This window comes from Pelophylax lessonae (genome assembly GCF_965119305.1).
Source record: "Pelophylax lessonae genome assembly, chromosome: 2".
Lineage (NCBI taxonomy): Eukaryota > Metazoa > Chordata > Amphibia > Anura > Ranidae > Pelophylax > Pelophylax lessonae.
The window spans coordinates 621,215,244-621,236,605 of NC_138769.1; the positions used below are offsets into that span (position 1 = coordinate 621,215,244).

The 21,362-nt window shown below is 44.6% G+C and overlaps 1 protein-coding gene across 1 annotated transcript in view; it reads right to left on the reverse strand.

Annotated features, from left to right (window-relative positions):
* Positions 1 to 21,362, reverse strand: part of LOC309547510 (calcium uptake protein 2, mitochondrial-like) — a 215,572-nt gene that overhangs the window by 38,182 nt on the left and 156,028 nt on the right. Inside the window, exon 5 of the mRNA XM_082247379.1 lies at positions 16,578 to 16,675. Within this exon, the coding sequence (XP_082103505.1) occupies positions 16,578 to 16,675 (98 nt within the window). The remainder of the gene's footprint in view (positions 1 to 16,577; positions 16,676 to 21,362) is intronic.

The window sequence follows — 21,362 nt, forward strand, 5'->3', positions numbered from 1 at the left end:
ACTGATTGCGCTGCTTACAAAACCTTTCTTTCTTTAGCGCCCCCATACCTCCTGAAATTTGCTCCAATGCCCTCCAGTCAAACCTGCCCTTATTTTACCCACTGCTATATATGCTCCAACTTGGAGACTCTTAAAAATATAGAGTTAGGACCACAGTATACAGAGGAGCCTTGAAGTAAGTACTACCACTTCCACATATATTTGCAAATGTGTGCAATTAAACTCTGTTTTTGATGTGAATTGTTAAGACAGGGTCAACTTGGTTTGTTGGAAGGCTAGCTGGTAAGTGTGCTGGAAAGTTTTTTTTTTGTTTGTGTACCCCATGCCTTTCTAACAACCCCCCCCCCCCCACCCACCTCACATACACATTTTTGCCATTATTTTTATTGGTGTTAAAAAATCATTACAAATTGTTAGTAAAAATTCATCAAATTCAACCAGGCTTGTTCTGTAAGAAACCTTGCAGCTTATTAAAGCCTTTCCTGGAGTGCTAAACTTTCATACCTTTCCCATCCTGTTCTTGGACAATCAACATTTGCCTTGACACACTCCAATGTGATTAAATTAGAGTGACCAAGTTACCATATGGCTATAAATGCTGGGGGGAATATTTGTGACACTCATTTTAATTAAAGAAGCAGTTTTGAAGAACAAGTCTGAATACATTAGGAAAAATGTCCCCCATTTATTCTCCCTGTGACAACATGATAAAAAATGAAGAAGGCAGGTGTCACCAACATAAGAAGGTACAGCACAAAGCATGGCTATAGCCATAGCAGGCAATGAATGTGCTTGCAAATAGCACTGTGATTGCAGTCATTTAACCCAGTAGAAATAGTAAATGCAAAAACTTTTGGATAAACCTAATGCATGTATAGTTTGGGAAACTCTGTAAAGAATGTTTACCTTTAAAAAAAAAATTCCACAAAAGCAAAAGTATTCTGTATATCTAGAGAAACTGACTTTGAGGTGTAGTGTAGGCAGGGGGCCCCCTTCAGGGTTATACTAGGGGACCCTTTCTCACAGTGTACATTTGGTACAGACAATAAAAAAAACCTGACCCACGTGATGGATTTTTCTATTGGTTCTTGTCTTTCTGGTCCTCATCCCTAGACTGCGAAGAGAGGGGAAAGCTAAAAGGATAGTCTAATGCTCTGCCCCCACCACCAAAAAAAAAAAGTTTTGGGTGGGATACAGCTTTAACTTCTGGGTCACATCCACCCTCCACAGTAGTACAGCTGAACCTTTTCAGATTCATTGTGGATGAATCCACTGTCCCAGACTCAATATACAATCCAGGAGTCAAAAGTGTATTTTCCATGATAGGTGTCTTGTGTAGATATTTTGCTTTGTGTAGTTACTTAAAAAAAAAAAAAAAGAGAAAAACTTTCTATTTTGAGGGTACTTTGCTTCACTCATGACAACAAGTGTGTTACCTAACTAGAACAGACTGTGCAATAATACAAAGGGAATGCAGTGTAATATAATATAACACCAGAGGAATTAGAGGCTCTTTTGTCAAGAATGCTGGGTAATGACTGCTGACATTTTATAAATAATGAGAAATGACAAGAGTCAAATATTTATTAAATATGACTAAAACTGGCCTGCACGCATAGCAATATTGGCCTGAAATAGCTGATTAAATGAATTATTCATAGGCGCGCCACAAGCTCGGCTGATAAACTCCATGCTCACAGCTTGTGATGTATGAGGTCCTGCGCCCTGCAGGCAGCTGTGTGCCAACACCCTCACAAGTCAAAGGGAGTTCTGCAGGAACAAAGAACCCCAATCTGTCAGAGAGATGCAATTAAATATTTCTCGGGTCCGCAGCTTTTTGGTATTAACTAAACTATGCCTAGCATTTACGGCCCAACTTCTGGACCTGATCAGGATAAGCGAACGTTAGCTGGAAACTTGAAAATGCATTTTATTCTGTTTGGGGAGCAAGTCCAAGCAACAAGTATAACCAGCCAGGAATTATTTAAACCACTGTCACTAGGCTACTTTTAAATGTTTAATTCATTTATTATATATATAATCCAATGCTGCCACTATCGATCAGGCTTCTCACACAACTTCTAGGTGGAACTACAGTCTTTTGCTACATGACTGTGTGTAGGGCAACCTCTTTCTTATGATCTAAGTGTGGGTAGAGTTTCACAGACACAGGAGAACCTAAAGGATCATCTTTAAAAAAATATACATAGTTAACACTTTGTTTGAGCCTACCTAAGAAACCAAATTAAAATAGTCATACTTTACTTAGTAGCTAGCAAGCTTCAAGACAAACCCTGTGGTAGGCACTTTGGTATGTATAACGCAATGCAGTGTATCAGCCAGAAGTATGTGTCGTACTGGACTAGTGGTGTATTTTGGTTTTTGCGCTGCCCTAGGCAAGACTAAATGGGGAACCCCCCCCCCTTTCCCCTCCTATGTAAATTTGTACACCCCTTCCTGTTTAACGGATGTGACTCCCTTCAAAATTGAAGGACTACAAGTTCCAGCAAGAACCCCTGAGATCTCATGATGGGGAGGGGGGCTGAGAAGGGGAGGGTGTGAGAGAGGGGGGTGGGAGGGAGAGAGAGGGGGGTGGGAGGGAGAGAGAGGGAGGGTGGGAGGGAAAGAGAGAGAGGGAGGGTGGGAGGGAAAGAGAGAGAGGGAGGGTGGGAGGGAAAGAGAGAGAGGGAGGGTGGGAGGGAAAGAGAGAGAGGGAGGGTGGGAGGGAAAGAGAGAGAGGGAGGGTGGGAGGGAAAGAGAGAGAGGGAGGGTGGGAGGGAAAGAGAGAGAGAGGGGGTGGGAGGAAGAGAGAGGGGGGTGGGAGGAAGAGAGAGAGAGAGAGAGAGAGAGGGGGTGGGAGGGAGAGAGAGAGAGGGGGGTGGGAGGGAGAGAGAGAGAGGGGGGTGGGAGGGAGAGAGAGAGAGAGAGAGAGAGAGAGGGGGGTGGGAGGGAGAGAGAGAGAGAGAGAGAGGGGGGTGGGAGGGAGAGAGAGAAGGGGGTGGGAGAGGGAGGGTGTGAGATGGTGGAGGGGAGAGAGGGAGGGCGTGAGATGGTGGAGGAGAGAGAGATAGAGACTCTCTGCTTTCATCACGCACTTCAATTCTATAGAAGAGAAGAGAAGAGAAGAGAAGAGAAGAGTTAACTCCAAATCCTACTGGGAGAAGAGGAGCCAATGGTGAGAATAGCTGCAAGGGACATGAAAAACTGAGGATTTAAAAATCCTTTGCATAGACTCACCATCCATTCCCCTTTATATTACCCCCCCCCCCCCGCCCACCATCACAAACTCAACTGCTTTGGCAATGCTAAAATGTATTTGGTCCTGCCAATAAAGCTTATTTGAATTTGAGAGGAGAGAGAGAGGGGGGATGAGAGAGAGAGAGGGAGGGTGAGAGAGGGAGGATGAGAGAGAGAGAAGGGGGATGAGAGAGAGAGAGAGAGAGAGGGGTGAGAGAGAGAGAGGGGTGAGAGAGAGAGGGGGGGTGAGAGAGAGAGAGGGGGGGTGAGAGAGAGAGAGAGGGGGTGAGAGAAAGGGGAGATGAGAGAGAATGCAAAGAGAGAATGCAAAGAATTAAGGAACACCCTACGGACAGCCACCAATAACAAACACAAGAAACCCCAACAACACTGACCTAAGGATAGCCCATAGCATCTTACAGAAAAAATACAAACAAACCCTTAAAAAGAAAAGGCAAAAGTTAATCTCTAACAACCTGCAACAGTTAGAAGAGGCCTTTCAGGAAAATTCTTTCTGGGAAATATGGAAGAATATTGGCTCAGCACCCAGGAAAAACAACCTCCACATCCAAAATGGTGACATCTGGTTTAACTACTTTAAGAACCTCTACAAAGATATTCCAGAAGAGAAATTAACTGTAGAACAAAAAGACATCATCAAAAGACAAAGATATGGAGGAAAAAATCAAGGACTTCCAGAACCCTCTGGATGTACCAGTTACACTACAAGAAATTAGGGAGAAAATCCAAGACTTGCAAATTAAAAAAGCCAGCGGGATGGATGGAATCCTGCCTGAAATGATTAAGCATGGCTCCCCAGATGTACATGCTGCAATATGCAAAGTGTTCAATCTGATCCTGAGTGCTGGTTACTACCCAAAAGTATGGAACCAAGGCCTCATACCACCCATCCATAAGAGTGGAGACCAGTATGATCCAGCCAACTACAGAGGGATATGTGTCAGCAGCACATTAGGGAAACTAATGAGCACAATACAACGTCCTCAGCAGAAGTCAGGCAGGGTTCATGCCAAACCATCGCACTACAGACCACATCTACACCCTGCACAGTCTCATTAGGAACCATATTTACAATACAAAACATGGAAAGATATTCGCCTGTTTTGTGGACTTTAAGAAGGCATTTGACCCTGTGTGGCACCCAGGCCTGTTCCTCAAACTATTGTAAAGTGGAATAGGAGGGAAAATATACAATGTCATCAAAAGTTCATATACTGAGAACAGCTGCAGTGTAAAGGTGAATGGGAAAAAAACCAAACACTTCCAACAGTCCTGGGGAGTCAGACAGGGCGGCAGCCTAAGTCCAACCCTCTTCAACATCTACATCAATGAACTGGCTGCAGCTCTAGAATCCTCCCCAGCACCTGGACTGATTCTGCATGACACAGAGGTGAAGTTCCTGCTCTATGCGGATGACCTCTTACTTCTGTCACCAACAGAAAGAGGCCTACAAGACAGCCTGGAAGTGCTGGAGAAATATAGTGCCACATGGGCACTACCTATCAACTCAAGCAAAACAAAAATCATGGTGTTCCAAAGGGAAAATACAAAAACAAAGAGCCCCTCCTTTACATTAAACAACCACACTCTTGATGAATCCAACAACTACACTTAACTCGGTCTAGAAATTAACCAATCAGGAAGTTTCAGGCCAGCCATAGAGGCCCTAAAAGACAAGGCACGCAGAGCCTTCTATGCCATCAGGAGACGGCTGTATCACCCAAAACCACCGATGCGAGTCTGGCTCAGAGTATTTGATAGCGTCATCACCCCAATCCTTCTATATGGCAGTGAAGTTTGGGGTCCTGTCACCTACCCAGACCAATCCCAATGGGACTCCAGCCCGACAAATATTCCATCTGGAATTCTGCAAGCTACTCCTCCAAGTCCATCGGAGCACCTCCAACAGTGCTTGCTGGACAGATTTCCCTTACTTCTTGCGGTACAAAAGAGGGCGCTATTATTCTGGGATCATCTACAAAAAAGCAGTCCTGACTCGTACCATCATAAGGCCCTACTGACCAATGGGAAACCAGCCCAAGCCTGCCGGCCTGCAACAACTCATCAACGCCTTGCCTATCCCAAACTCCCAACAATTCTACCTGACAAAATCACAAATAAAAAACATAATGAAATATTCAGAAGAAAAATATGTTGAAGAATGGAGAAATGAAATAAACTCCAAGAAACAAACTGTTTACCAGTTACTGCAGAGAGACTACAAACTGGCCCCATACCTGGAGGTGCTACAAGAGCCCAAAGACAGACAGACCCTGAGCCTGTGCAGACTGAGCGCCCACAGCCTGGAAATCAAGTTAGGATGGCACAGACAGACCTAAAAGCCCAGGGAGAGCAGATTGTACCAGCAATGTGACCAGGGGGTCCTGGAGGATGAGGACCACTTCCTTCTACAGTGTCCTAAGTACTTATCAGTGAGGGAAACTCACTTCCAGAGACTCTCCGCTTTCATCCCACACTTCAATTCTATAGAAGAGAAGAGGAAACTCCAAATCCCACTGGGAGAAGAGGAGCCAATAGTGAGAATAGCTGCACAATATGTGACAGCGTGTCACAGACTGAGAGGGACATGAAAAACTGAGGACTTAAAAATCCTTTACATGGACTCACCCCCCATTCCCTTTTATATTACCCATTACCCCCCCCCCCATCACAAACTCAACTGCTTTGGCAATGCTAAAATGTATTTGGTCCTGCCAATAAAGCCAATTTGAATTTGAGAAAGAGGGGGGGAGGAGGAGAGAGGGGGGATGAGGGGGAATGAGAGAGAGGGGGTAGGAGAGAGGAGGGGGGGTGAGGGGGAATGAGAGAGAGGGGGTGAGCAGGAAGAGAGCGAGAGAGAGGGGGGGTGGGAGAGAGGGGGGTGAGAGAGAGGGGTGTGAGAGAGGGGGTGAGAGAAAGAGGGGGTGAGAGAAAGAGGGGGTGAGAGAGAGAGGGGGTGTGAGAGAGAGGGGGTGAGAGAAAGAGGGGGTGAGGGATGAGAGAGAGAGAAAGAGGGGGTGAGGGATGAGAGAGAGAGAGAGAGAGAGGGGGTGAGGGATGAGAGAGAGAGAGGGGGGTGAGGGATGAGAGAGAGAGAGGGGGGTGAGGGATGAGAGAGAGGGAGAGAGAGAGAGGGGGGTGAGGGATGAGAGAGAGGGAGAGAGAGGGAGAGAGAGAGAGAGAGAGAGAGAGAGAGAGAGAGAGGGGGATGAGGGATGAGAGAGAGGGAGAGAGAGGGGGGTGAGGGATGAGAGAGAGGGAGAGAGAGGGGGGTGAGGGATGAGAGAGAGGGAGAGAGAGGGGGGTGAGGGATGAGAGAGAGGGAGAGAGAGGGGGTGAGGGATGAGAGAGAGAGGGGGTGAGGGATGAGAGAGAGAGAGGGGGTGAGAGATGAGAGAGAGAGAGAGGGGGTGAGGGATGAGAGCGAAATGGAATGAGAGAGAGAGAAATGGAATGAGAGAGAGAGAGAGAGCGAGAAATGGGATGAGAGAGAGAAATGGGATGAGAGACAGATGGGATGAGAGAGAGAGAGAGACAGATGGGATGAGAGAGAGAGAGAGGGGGGGTGGGGGAGAGAGAGAGAGGGGTGGTGGGGGAGAGAGAGAGAGAGGTGGTGGGGGGGAGAGAGAGAGAGAGGTGGTGGGGGAGAGAGAGAGAGAGGTGGTGGGGGAGAGAGAGAGGTGGTGGGGGGAGAGAGAGAGGTGGTGGGGGAGAGGGTGGGGGAGAGAGAGAGAGAGAGAGAGAGAGAGAGAGAGAGAGAGGTGGTGGGAGGGGGGGGAGAGAGAAAGAGAGGGGGGTGGGAGAGAGAGAGGGGAATGGGGGAGAGAGAGAGATGGGGGATGAGAGAGAGAGGGGAATGGGGGAGAGGGGGAATGGGGGAGAGGGGGAATGGGAGGGAGCGAGAGAGAGGGGGAATGGGAGGGAGAGAGAGAGGGGGAATGGGAGGGAGAGAGAGAGAGATAGAATGGGGGAGAGGGGAATGGGGGGGAGAGAGAGAGGGAATGGGGAGAGAGAGACAGAGAGAGAGGGGGGAATGGGGGAGAGAGAGACAAAGAGAGGGGGGAATGGTAGAGAGAGGGGTGAGAGAGAGAGGGGTGAGAAAGAGAGAGAGGGGTGAGAAAGAGAGAGAGGGGTGAGAGAGAGAGAGAGGGGTGAGAGAGAGAGGGGTGAGAAAGAGAGAGAGGGGTGAGAAAGAGAGAGAGGGGTGAGAGAGAGAGGTGTGAGAGAGAGCGAGGGGAAGGGGTGTGAGAGAGGGGAAGGGGTGTGAGAGAGAGAGAGGGGAAGGGGTGAGAGAGAGAGAGAGGGGAAGGGGTGAGAGAGAGAGAGAGGGGAAGGGGTGAGAGAGAGAGAGAGGGGAAGGGGTAAGAGAGAGAGAGAGAGGGGAAGGGGTGAGAGAGAGAGGGGAAGGGGTGAGAGAGAGAGGGGAAGGGGTGAGAGAGAGAGAGGGGAAGGGGAGAGAAAGAGAGGGGAAGGGGTGAGAAAGAGAGAGGGGAAGGGGGAGAGAGGGGGTTGGAGACCCCCCTAGCCCTGCCTGCAGTCCCTTCTGTGCCCCCCCTGTCTGTGGGTAGGTGTATGTGATGCACCTATCTCCCGCCCGTCCTCGTCTTCTGGGCCCTTGGTCAGCCTGTCTTCCTGTTGATGTCCCAGCTGGGAGCGGAGAGGTTTCAGAAGGAGTGCAGGCTTTGGGAAATGCCAGGGATGCTTTACCTGTTGCTGCTTAGGACAGGGTGGTTCCGTGGCAGTGTAGGTCTTCTCCCTCCCTGGCTCTCAGTTGTAGCCAGCCTCCTGGGCCGGCCGGCCGCCCGCTCACTGTGTGAAGACGCCCCAGCTGGCAGATTTTGGCGGATTTTGCTCTGTTGCCATTCACCCCACTGTTACCGAACCAGTGGGACTCTTTGGGCCTCATGAGCACTAGGCGCGAAGGAGGAGGAAGTTAAATCCTCCTGCACTTTGAATTATGGGCAGGGCCAGAGAGTCACGGCCCTGACGCCCCTGGTTGTTAAGACCCCAGCCGGCTATTTTGCCGCCCCCCTGCAAAGTGCCGCCCTAGGCCTGGGCCTTGTCGGCCTAGGCCAAAATACAGCACCGTATTGGACTGCTTTTATTGCTGGTAAAAGATAGTCTGAGTCTGTGGTCAACATGATGAAAACGGCCAGAGTTGGTGCACAACGGGAGAATAATTGATAGGTGTTTAAAGAGGGAGGAAAAATGGCAGGTATTGGTGGTCAAAGGGAGGACAAACAGTAAGCATTGGTGGTCACCAGGCACCAGGGTCGATGGTCAGAGGGAGAAAACATTGTCTGGCACTGGTGGTCAGCACAAACAACAAATGGCCAGAGTTGGTGGTCAGTGAGAAAAGGAAAGACTCAGCACTTGGTGGTCAGGGGGAGGAAAAGTGTTCTCATAGGTGGAAAGGACGGACATGGATGCTCAGTGGGGGGTGAGAGAGGTATTGGTGCTGTGGAGGGAAGGGGTGGCACTGGCACTCAGCCGAAATAGGGGGCATTGGTACTCAGTGGAGGAAAATGAGGGGGGGGGAGCACTTGTACTCTGTAGGGGTAAAGGGGAGGGGGCACTGGTAGTTTGTGGAGGGATGGGAAATGCTGATGCTTTGTGAAGAGGGAGGGAGGATGCTGGCACTTAGTGAGGTTAGGTGGGGGAACATCTGTCTCTCTATGGGGGTCATTGGTGTCAATGGATTACTTACCCATCGAATCTGTGCATCCCACGTTGGGCAGGTTTCCACTCTACGGTACAGCTTAGATTTGTAAAATTCTGGGAGTGTGTTAAAATCCTAAAAACAGTTTTGCAGAATCTGGAACCGTTGGGAGGTATGAGGTTATCCGTGTTCTCCATGTACTTGCTATGCACTTTTGTATTTGCTGCAGATTATGCTCATTCATTTGGCTGAATTCCCTTTTCTACTGAAAAAGCTTGGGTCTAGATTCGCAATAATGCTGAACTCCAGGGTATGATCTTTATTGCATACTTACATTGGTCCAGCTTGAACTAATGTAATTGTATGCATACCACATACCTGAAGGACAACTAGGGAGGCCAGCAATCACCTAGTTGGTACTAGGGTCAAATATACACTGTATACCTGTGAACGTGAATAAAAACGTTTATATGCATACAGCGTAAAATACAGCTAATGCCCCATGCACACCAGCATTTAATTTTTTTAAACTCAGGAAAAGTTCTATTGGAAATGTAAACAACTTTTATGTCCCCCAAATAACTTGTTATTGCTTTAAAGCAGGTTCTCCGTACTCAGGTCCATGGTCCAGTTCTAAAGCACACATGCTCATTGTAGGCTGTGTGTCTATGAACAAGGGTCAGCATGGGAGCCCTAACTGAGATAAAGCTGTACAGCCTCATACAACAAACCGCATGCCCATTTTTTTTTTTGCTTTCAGCACATCAACTTCACGGACAACATGCTGTCTAATATATTCCACCAAATTATGCTCCAACAAAGCATATTGCTCTATAGTATGTACTTGTCTCAATTAAAAGCACTAAGAGTCATTTATGTATGCTGCTTTGTCCTCTGCTATCTGCATAAATCACTTCTGACACCAAAAAAAAAAATGATGACATGGGAGGGACCTCCAGTTCATTGACAGCCTCAGCTCTGTTCCGCTGTGCATGCCACGTCACTGCCTAGTTCTCATTTTGGGCAGGAAATCACTCTGAGGTACAGCCTAGATTTGTGAAATGCTGAGATTGTGTTAAAATCCTGGAAAAGTTTTGCAGAATCTGGAACGGTTGGGAGGTATGTGAAAAGGGGTGTGTCCTTTCCCTCCAATCAGCTGTCAGAACTCTCCTCACTGAGCTCTGCACAGAGTAATTTTAGCTCTCTGCCTCATTTCTGAACGCTCGGACAAACTTTATAAATTCAGGACTCAGATTCAGAACAGATCTAGAGAAGAGAAGACTGCAGATAAACAGGTACAACATATTCAGGAGGATTTGTTTAATCTTTGTGTATCACCTGAGGCCAATCACTTCATGGGGTATATGTAAAGGTTTACAGCCACTTTAAGTGTTGGAACCCCATATAGAAATGGAGGAAAGATACACATGTGCAAATAGGTCCTGGAGGGATTTTAAATCAATGGGTGCTTCAGGCTCTTCTGATAGATTTATAATCTGAGCATGCCTTGCACTGTGGTAGACACATTTTAGTGTACAGCCCCAATTCCAATAAAGTTGGGGTGCTGCGTAAAATCGACATAAATAAGAATGGCAGAATAGTTGTTATAACCCTTGATAAAAATTGTTCTGCGTTTTCTGTAAATAAAATGTATTTTTTGTCTTCTCCAAATAGTACGAATGAAGGAAAAAAAGATGACACTATATGGTGTACTGGCCTTCAGGTATAAAGGTATTCACTAAGTGTATGAAGGGAAAGTGGTCCTCCCTAAGCAGCCAGATACCTGGAATCTGGTTGGTTGCTACAGACTCTTAGATGAGGCCAGCTGTCTAACAGATTAAAGCAAATAGGAAAGAACTACCTAAACCTGGCCAGCCCTTTTCTCACGCAGTGTGTGCTATGTCGGACAGGTGTCTCCATGTGTAGAGAGTTTTTTTCCTGTACTGCAGACAGGTGTCGTCTGGCTGTGTATAGAGCTCTCCAGACCTGTCAGCGTATGTTATCTCAACTGGTAAGAGCTCTCATGTGGGTCCACTCAAACTGCTCTATAAAAATGACAGCTCCATCTAAAAGCAAACAGATATCAATCCAAGAGTGTTCTAGATCTTTACAGAACAGAGAAGCCTTCTTAGTAAACACATGTGACAGATCTGGATGACTTCTGCCTTTCCCACCAAGGTAGAGATTTCCCTTTGTGAAATAATGTGTGCCTCTAAAAATCCAATCCATCATCTCCAGCACACACAGCAGGGAGGGGCAGATCAAACACCCACACCAATTTTGTGTGAGGCACGGGATGTAGGCTGGAAAGCTTTCTTTGAGAGATCCAGATGTACATGAATGAAATGGGACGTGCTGGCTTTTCACTCCTAGGAAATATAGAGTGAATAGAGTCAGCATAACTGCATGGCCACAACATCTCTGGTCTGTCCTTCATGGCAAACTCCCCTGTCAGCCAACAGTATAGGCAAAGACAGAAAGCCCTTTACAGTTTATGAGGGAGACAATATAAGTGCCATATTAGACATGATACAGAACTTAGACTTCAGACAGCAAATTTGGGAGAGATGTGTGAAAGTGATGCAGTACCAGGCACTGTGTGCTTTCACAATATACTGTATTTGTTATGCCACCTTTGGTCGCTTGAAGAAAAAGCTCTGCTAGAGAGAGGCTTCCAGTTACATTGCGGCATCCTAAATAGGCTGCATAACATTTATACATAAAAGTGTATTTATAGCCTGTTTTTTTTTTTTAAGTTTTGCATATCATATGGGAAATGTTCAAATACCTATTGTCTGAGCACTGACAGGCTGACCCCCCACCCCTTCAACCTCTGCAGCAATGCTGGCAGCACTCATACGTCTATTTTCCAAAGACAACCTCTGACACTTTGCTACAATGTAAAGTAGTGGGTGTACAGCTTGTATAACCGTGTAAACTTGCTGTCCCCTCAAAATAACTCAACACACAGCAATTAATGTCTAAACCGCTGGCAACAGAAGTGAGTACACCCCTAAATGAAAATGTTCAAATTCAACCCAATTAGCCATTTTCCCTTCCAGGGGTTGTGTGACTCGCTAGTGTTCCAAGGTCTCAGGTGTGAATGGGGAGCAGGTGTGTTAAAATTCTCTCACTCTCTCATACTGGTCACTGGAAGTTCAACATGGCACCTCATGGCAAAGAACTCTGAGGATCTGAAAAAAGAATTGTTGCTCTACATAAAGATGGATTAGGCCAGTGTTTCTCAACTCCGGTCCTCAGGGCACACTAACAGGCCAGGTTTTCAAGAAAACTGAAATACATCACAGGTGATATCATTTGTTGCTCAGTGATTGCAGTATTCTAGTCTGCATCTCCCCAAGGTAACACCTACAATCTGGCCTGTTAGTGTGCCCTGAGGACTGGAGTTGAGAAACACTGGACTAGGCTATAAGAAGATTGCTGAGACGCTGAAACTGAGCTGCTGCATGGTGGCCAAGACCATACAGCGGTTAAACAGGACAGGTTCCACTCAGAACAGGCCTCGCCATGGTTGACCAAAGAAGTTGAGTGCATGTGTCTCCAGACCTAAACCCTATTGAGCATCTGTGGGGCATCTTCAAATGGAAGGTGGAGCAGCGCAAGGTCTCTAACATCCACCAGCTTCGTGATGTTGTCATGGAGGAGTGGAAGAAGACTCCACTGGCAACCTGTGAAGCTCTGGTGAACTCCATGCCCGAGAGGGTTAAGGCAGTGCTGGAAATAATGGTGGCCATACAAAATATTGACACATTGGGCCCAATTTGGACATTTTTACTTAGGGGTGTACTCACTTTTGTTTCCAGTGGTTTAGACATTAATGGCTGTGTGTTGAGTTATTTTGAAGGGACAGCAAATTTACACTGTTATACAAGCTGTACACTCACTACTTTACATTGTAGCAAAGTGTAAGTTCTTCAGTGTTGTCACATGAAAAGGTATAAAATATTTACAAAAATGTGAGGGGTGTACTCATTTTTGTGTGATACTGTATGTGTGTGTGTATATATATATATATATATATATATATATATATATAAACACACACACACACACATATATACATACACGCCCTTTGTATTCAAGCAGCTGCGGAGGCAGGGAATGCCTCGGCTTCTTATGACTGGCAGTGTGAAGTGATCGCCTCCTGGCGGGATAGCTGAGGCATTTTCATAAAAAGGATCTGAACATGCCGGAGCTCATTACTACTGTCCATAAGTCAACAGGAAGTGAGAAGGAATCTCTACACAAGATCATTTTTGTTGTCATTTGAACACAATGGAAGAACTGTTCTTACTTATTGCTTTGGTTTCATTGCAAAATTTTTGAATTTGCCATTATTTTATCTCTCAGTGACATTTGTCACACTCCTCACAGGCCCAAAGTTCGTGTAGCATGTGGTAGTGGATAAATGGATGGAGCCACCGTGCAAATCATAGGAAAATAAAGTTTTTACCAACACACATGGGTATAGTGATAATCTGGTCCTTTATTCACATAAAGCAACAGGCACCACAGGCCAACAATTCAGGACCTCGCAGGATCTCTTTTTTAAAGCATAAAAAGAGATCCCAGCAAGGTCCCAAACCGTTGGCCCCTGATGCCATTTGCTTTTCTAAATAAAGGATAGCATAAACAAAATGACTGTGGTTCTAATGTTTCCCTACTCTTTGTGAAACTAAAAAAAAATGTTTGGCCATTACATATAAGTCCCCTACTTATAAACAAGTTCCGTTCCAGGAGCTCATTCGTAAGTCCAGCACAGACCAATGCTTGCAGACAAAGGCTGCAAGCGCTGATCAGTGTGTTCTGGGGGGGGGAGGGAGTCCGCTGTCAGAATACAATGGCACAGCACGGGAATTCGCTGCACCAACATTGCTTGTGTTGGTACAGCGATGTGTCAGTTTTTTTTTTTTTTGTTTAGCCCACTGGGTTGAACGAAAAAAAAAACTAAGTGTGTGTGTATCCAAGCTTTACAGGATTGGACATGTGATAACATTTGCATTTTTGAAAGTTCACAAGTTGAATGTTCACATGTAGGGGATTTTCTACGCTGTGATTCAGCCTGGGCCCGCGTCTACAATCATACCAGCGATCTGGGTTGACCCTAATTTTTCCCCTTACTTTATTCTTGGTCTTTCTCCCTGCATCGTGCACATTTTGTGGACTCTCTTTATTAACTTATGTTTGAATTGTCACAATTTAACAACAGTGACAATGGAGGAACATGGCAGCATACTGTGTGTTGGCATGGCTGCTCGTAATTCAACTCGGGTGTTTGCAGTAAAGGGGAACTACACCACAGATGGGGGAAATGTGCCTGTATAGCAGTGATATACTGCATATTTTTCCCAGACACACTCTACACTTACAAAGCAGTGAATATGACTCTCAAACATTCACTGTTAGGTAATTTATCACACCCATGCACCCATGTGGTTAATTTTTGTTGAATTCTTGGATTCAACACTTTATACAGTGCTTTGCGAAAGTATTCGGCCCCCTTGAACTTTATGACCTTTTGCCACATTTCAGGCTTCAAACTGTAATTTTTTTGTGAAGAATCAACAACTAGTGGGACACAATCATGAAGTGGAACGAAATTTATTGGATATTTCAAACTTTTTTAACAAATAAAAAACTGAAAATTGGGCGTGCAAAATTATAGCTCGAGCTCAGTGAGGTTGGATGGAGAGCGTTTGTGAACAGCAGTTTTCAGTTTTTTCCACAGATTCTCGATTGGATTCAGGTCTGGACTTTGACTTGGCCATTCTAACACCTGGATATGTTTATTTGTGAACCATTGCATTGTAGATTTTGCTTTATGTTTTGGATCATTGTCTTGTTGGAAGACAAATCTCCATCCCAGTCTCAGGTCTTTTGCAGACTCCATCAGGTTTTCTTCCGTTATGGTCCTGTATTTGGCTCCATCCATCTTCCCATCAATTTTAACCATCTTCCCTGTCCCTGCTGAAGAAAAGCAGGCCCAAACCATGTTGCTGCCACCACCATGTTTGACAGTGGGGATGGTGTGTTCAGGGTGATGAGCGGTGTTGCTTTTACGCCAAACGTAACGTTTTGCATTGTTGCCAAAAAATTCGATTTTGGTTTCATCTGACCAGAGCACCTTCTTTCACATGTTTGGTGTGTCTCCCAGGTGGCTTGTGGCAAACTTTAAACAACACTTTTTATGGATATCTTTAAGAAATGGCTTTCTTCTTGCCACTCTTCCATAAAGGCCAGATTTGTGCAGTATATGCCTGATTGTTGTCCTATGGACAGAGTCTCCCACCTCAGCTGTAGATCTCTGCAGTTCATCCAGAGTGATCATGGGCCTCTTGGCTGCATCTCTGATCAGTCTTCTCCTTGTATGAGCTGAAAGTTTAGAGGGACGGCTAGGTCTTCGTAGATTTGCAGTGGTCTGATACTCCTTCCATTTCAATATTATCGCTTGCACAGTGCTCCTTGGGATGTTTAAAGCTTAGGAAGTCTTTTTGTATCCAAGTCCGGCTTTAAACTTCTCCACAACAGTATCTCGGACCTGCCTGGTGTGTTCCTTGTTCTTCATGATGCTCTCTGCGCTTTAAACGGACCTCTGAGACTATCACAGTGCAGGTGCATTTATACGGAGACTTGATTACACACAGGTGGATTCTATTTATCATCATTAGTCATTTAGGTCAACATTGGATCATTCAGAGATCCTCACTGAACTTCTGGAGAGAGTTTGCTGCACTGAAAGTAAAGGGGCTGAATAATTTTGCACGCCCAATTTTTCAGTTTTTTATCTGTTAACAAAGTTTGAAATATCCAATAAATTTCATTCCACTTCATGATTGTGTCCCACTTGTTGATTCTTCACAAAAAATTACAGTTTTATATCTTTATGTTTGAAGCCTGAAATGTGGCAAAAGGTCGCAAAGTTCAAGGGGGCCGAATACTTTCGCAAGGCACTGTAAATATGCCCCTAGGACTTGTTCACAAATCGCACAGAAACTGGTGTTTTTTTAGCATTGGATAAGGGCCAGTCACCACTAGGGTACATGGGAAACAATGGTTTTTCATTATCCCTGTTCGCACTGCAATGCAGCTCAGAGGTATGGTGCAGTACGCTGCTTTCAAATGCAGACATGTAGCACTTTAAAACAGTGCTCAGGAAGGCACCACATGTCATGGCACTACAAAACACACTGCACTAATGTGTGGAGACTTGAATAAAGTGTCACTCTTGGTAAAAGGTTAAAAAAAAATAGAAAGAAAATTAGGAAAAAAAAAAAGTAAATAGTGTAATGCTGTGAAATGCACATCCCACTGCCCCCCCCCCCCCACGCCACGGCCCGTTGCTATCAAAAATGGACAGATGCCAGCACATTAATAGAGTATTTAGTGTGTGAGCAGTGTGAATGAGCCCCTAGGTGTTTATGGATTAGATACAATTTAAATGATTATATCTGTAGCGGGAAAAGGATGGATGGTCAGGTTTGCTGCCAGATAGTACTACATATTACAGTTCCATTAGTCTTCCAGCTTATCTTATGTGCCTAGTTCTAAAACCTAAATGTGCTCTGCATTTGTTTGGATTACAGGCAATAAAAAACAGCTCATCATAGGTCTAGTATGTTAAACTATGAAGACAACATACCTGTAGAAATTTGAATACTGCAGCTTTTCCCGACCTCCTCGTCCAAAGAAATGAACTAGTAATGTTGTATTGATATCATCACCATCTGTCAAGGTCTCCTGCAAATAACAGAACTTTGGCATAAATAATCATCTAAACATGTTACAGGAGAAATATTTTCAGTCATGATACATTGTCATAGCTGGGGGCTGCAAGCCAGATATTGCTGAAAAATCAGAGACTGTCAAGCCACCTAATAAAACTTTGGGAGCCACCTCAAGCCTATGGGATGCTTGTTGGACATCACTGCCCTAGGCACATTACATTGTTTTCTGGCTTGTCCTTTGTACTTGGTACATGTGTACACTAATTTTAGCCTTTTTCACAAGTGTAGTGCTTTCTTAGAGCCTACAGGTGTCATTCTTGCCACACTAGCTGGTTACAAGAAGTCACCGTAGTTTAACCTTTTACCCTCGAGGAACCTATGGAATAATGTCCAGGTTCTTGGAGAACCTTTGCTAAAAAAAAAAGATTCTACGATTCTACCTACAGCTCACAATACACTGGCATGACCAAATTTCTAAAGAATGTTATAAATAAAAGAATAAGTAATGTGACGTACTCCTTTAAAATTATTTTTCTGTGCTGTCTGGACCACAAGATCACAGCAAAATTTCAGATAATTTGGAAAGGAAGGGCTCATTGAACACTACGTTGAGCTCCGGCAGTCAAAACGTTTTTATCCTGAATGCGATTCCGGAGAGGGATGTTGAGTCAGATTAAACCTTCCCTTACCGCAGGAGCTTCTAAACCCTTGTAAAAACATGGACACGTAGGCTTTTATGAAATTGCGCTTCGAAGCTTTAAAGGGCAAAAAAAAAACAACAAAAGCTCCGAAACTCAAGTTTAGAAGCTGTAGTGTACATGAGCCCTAAAACAGTTGATAGAGTGCCAAAGGATAAGAGCAACAGGGAGACTGAGGCAGAGTTGTCACCCTATAACTGGAAATGCCTAAACAAGGACATTTATGACAAGATAATCTGGTATTTTTTGAAAATTGCTATAGGTTTAAAAAACTGAAAATTACTTTTGAAATAATATTAACATGTTAAAGGGATTGTAAAGGCAGAAGGTTTTTCTTTTTTATTTTATTGCATTCTATGCTGTCAAAGTCAGTCAGCCAATCAGGAGAGAGAAGGAGGTGGGTCCGGGCCACGGCTCCATGTCTGAATGGACACAGGGCGCTGTGACTCGGCTCGGCTGCCCCCCTAGCAAGGTGCTTGCTGTGGGGGACCTCCACAGAAGGGAGGGGCCAGGAGCACAGAAGAGGGACCCGAGAAGAGGAGAATCTGGGCCACTTTGTGCAAAACCAACTGCACAGAGCAGGTAAGTATAACAGGTTTGTTATTTATTTTTATTTTTTTTAAACAAGACTTTACAATCACTTTAATGCTCATTTGAGATTTAATTGATTGGTCTTACATCCAATGTCAATGTTTGTAAACCAAAAGAATGAATTTCTCCAATCTGCTCCCTTCTGGCCAGTTCCTCTTTGAGATCAGGCCAATTCTGACTTTTCTCACATACATGTTAAATCTGCATTTCCACATCTGCATCATTTAGAACCCTCAAACATTATATATTTTCTGAAAACGAAGGCCGGAGAGTAAAGTGGCTGTTGTAGTTTTTGATGTTAAATGATAATTGCGCAGTGCTTCCTTAATGCAAATTTTCAGGAAAAATATACTTTGACCACTTCAATACCAGACACTTTCACTGCCTTCATGCCCAGGCCAAATTTTCAGCTTTCAGTGCTGTCGCACTTTGAATGAAAATTGCACGGTCATGCAACACTGTACCCATATGACATTTTTATATATTTTTTTTTTTTTTTTTAAGACAAAAAGAACTTTCTTTTGGTGGTATTCAATCACCACTGGGTTTTTTTTTTTTTTTTTGCTAAACAAACGAAAAAAGGCCGAAAATCTTTCACTGATGTGCACTGACGAGGCGGCACTGATGGGGCTGCACTGATTATTTGTGTTAATGTCCCCTGTCACATTTGCCGGTTACCAGCTCTCCTCATGCTGTGACAAGGTGTAAGCGGAGCAAGGTTCAGCGGGCAGAAATGGGGGCATTAGTGGTAGGTTACTCACAGTTCCTAAACCCATGGCGGGTAGGGGGACAAATTGCAAGTGCAGACTAAAAACATTGAGTGAAGAAACAGCATGCAACCGGACAAAATTACGAGATTTGTATGCCAATTTTAAAAGGCTGGCCAACAAGATGGGAGAAGTGGAACTGCTAATGTATGAGGATTTAGATTTTGTGGGAATTTCAGAGACTCGGTTTGACAGCTCTCATGACTGGCTGGCAACCATTCAGGGGTATTCCCTATATCACAGGAAGGCAGAAAAGGGGGAGGGGTATGTCTGTATATTAAGAACAGTGCCCAGGTAAATATGAGGGACGACATCACAAATGGAGCTAAGGCGGAGGTAGAATCCCTATGGGTAGAACTTCGAAGGGAAGGCACTATGGGGAAAGTAATATTGGGTATATTCTATAGGCCCCCTAACCAGAGGGAGGAGGGGGAGGCGGACCTCCTATCACAGCTTGGAATGGCAGCAAGGATGGGAAATGTCATTATAATGGGGGACTTTAATTATCCAGATATAGACTGGGCAGAAGGAACCGCGCATTCGTCTAAGGCTCAGCAGTTTCTAAGTGTTTTGCAGGACAATTTCATGGGTCAGATGGTGAACGCACCAACAAGAATCAATGCGGTACTAGACCTACTGATCACCAACATTACTGACCTGATTATGGATATAGAAATACGGGGCAACTTAGGAAACCCTGACCATAGTTCAATCAGTTTCAGTATAAATCGTAGAAGCAGGAAACACAAGGGTAATATAAGGACACTGAATTTCAAAAGAGCTAATTTCCCTAAACTGCGCTCTTTGCTATACAATATAAAATGGGATAGAACTCTAGGAACAAAGAACATGGAGGAAAAATGGGAGTGCTTCAAGAACATACTAAATAAAAGGATTGGCCAGTGCATCCCAAAAGGGAAGTTTAAAAGAGCAAAAATACTTGCATTTACTGTACGCAACTGTCTGGTGATTCTTATGCTTTATAGTTTTTAATGTTTGCTTGGGTTTCAAATTTCACTGCTCACTTTACTTTGTATTTTATCTACCCGATTGTATTCCTCATTTGCTTTACAAGATAACCTTTAGTTGAAAAAAAAAAAAAAGAGCAAAAATAAACCCTGGGTTGCTAAACCCCAACATAAAAATGCATATTAAAACTAAAGAAAAGGCCTTCAAAAAAATACAAGGCTGAGGGTCATTGGCAGCATTCCAACATTACAAAGAGAGCAATAAGAAATGGAGACATATAGCGGAAGAGAGTTAAAAAAAAACCCCAAGAAATTCTATAAGCATATAAATAGTAAGAAAACGAGACCAGAACACATTGGCCCCTTAAAAGTCAATGAAGGGAATCTGGCCACAGAGAACAGAGAGAAGGCAAAAGTGCTAAATAAATTCTTCTCTTCAGTTTTCACGAAAGAATTGGGGGGCTACACTAACCCAGCTTGTAATGTTAAAATAAATAATACACCTCAGGAAGCACCCCAATGGTTAACAGAAGATAGCCTTAGAACGAAACTTGAAAAACTTAACATAAATAAATCACCGGGACCGGATGGCTTGCACCCGAGGGTTCTTAAAGAACCGTTGTTCTTGATCTTTATGGATAGTCTACAGACGGGAATAGTGTCAGCTGATTGCAAAAAAAGCCAAAGTGGTACCAATATTTAAAAAAGGGCCGAGATATATCCCAGGGAATTATAGGCCGGCTAGCCTAACATCAGTAGTCTGCAAAATTTTGGAGGGGATGTGAAGTGATTATATACAGGACTATAGTAATAAAAACGGTATTATTAGTGGTAATTAGCATGGATTCATGAAAAATTGCTCTTGCCAGACCAATCTATTAACCTTCTATGATGAAGTGAGTTGCCATCTAGATAAAGGAAGACATGTGGATGTGGTGTATCTGGACTTTGCAAAGGCATCTGACACAGTTACCCACAAACACTTACTGTACAAACTAAGGTACGTAGATATGGACCATAGGGTGAGTATCTGGATAGAGAACTGGCTCCAGGGGTGAGAACCAGAGGGTGGTGATAAATGGGGAGCATTCAGATTGGGCGGGCGTGGAAAGTGGGGTCCAAAGGATCTGTCCTGGGACCAATCTACTTTAATTCATTCATAAACAACCTAGAGGATGGGATATCCAGCACAATCTTGGTATTTGCGGACGATACTAAGCTAAGCAGGCTAATATCTTCTATGCAGGATGTGGTAACCTTACAAGCAGACCTGAACAAAATAATGGGGTGGGCAACTACATGGCAGATGAGGTTTAATGTAAGGTAATGCACTTGGGTGTCAGAAATACGAACGCAAGTTACTCGCTGGGGAACCTCTGGGTGAATCCAAGATGGAAAAGAACCTGGGGGTCCTAGTGGACAACAGGCTTGGCAGTGGCATGTAATGCCAAGCCGCTGCAAGCAAAGCCAACATAATACTGGCATGTATAAAAAAGGGGATTCACTCCAGAAAATAAAGAGATTATTCTTCCACTTTACAAGACTCTGGTCCGGCCACATCTTGAATATGCCGTCCAGTTCTGGGCACCGGTCCTCAGAAACAATGTGCTAGAACTGGAGAGAGTACAGAGAAGGGCAACAAAGATAATTAGGGGAATGGAGGACATCAGCTATGA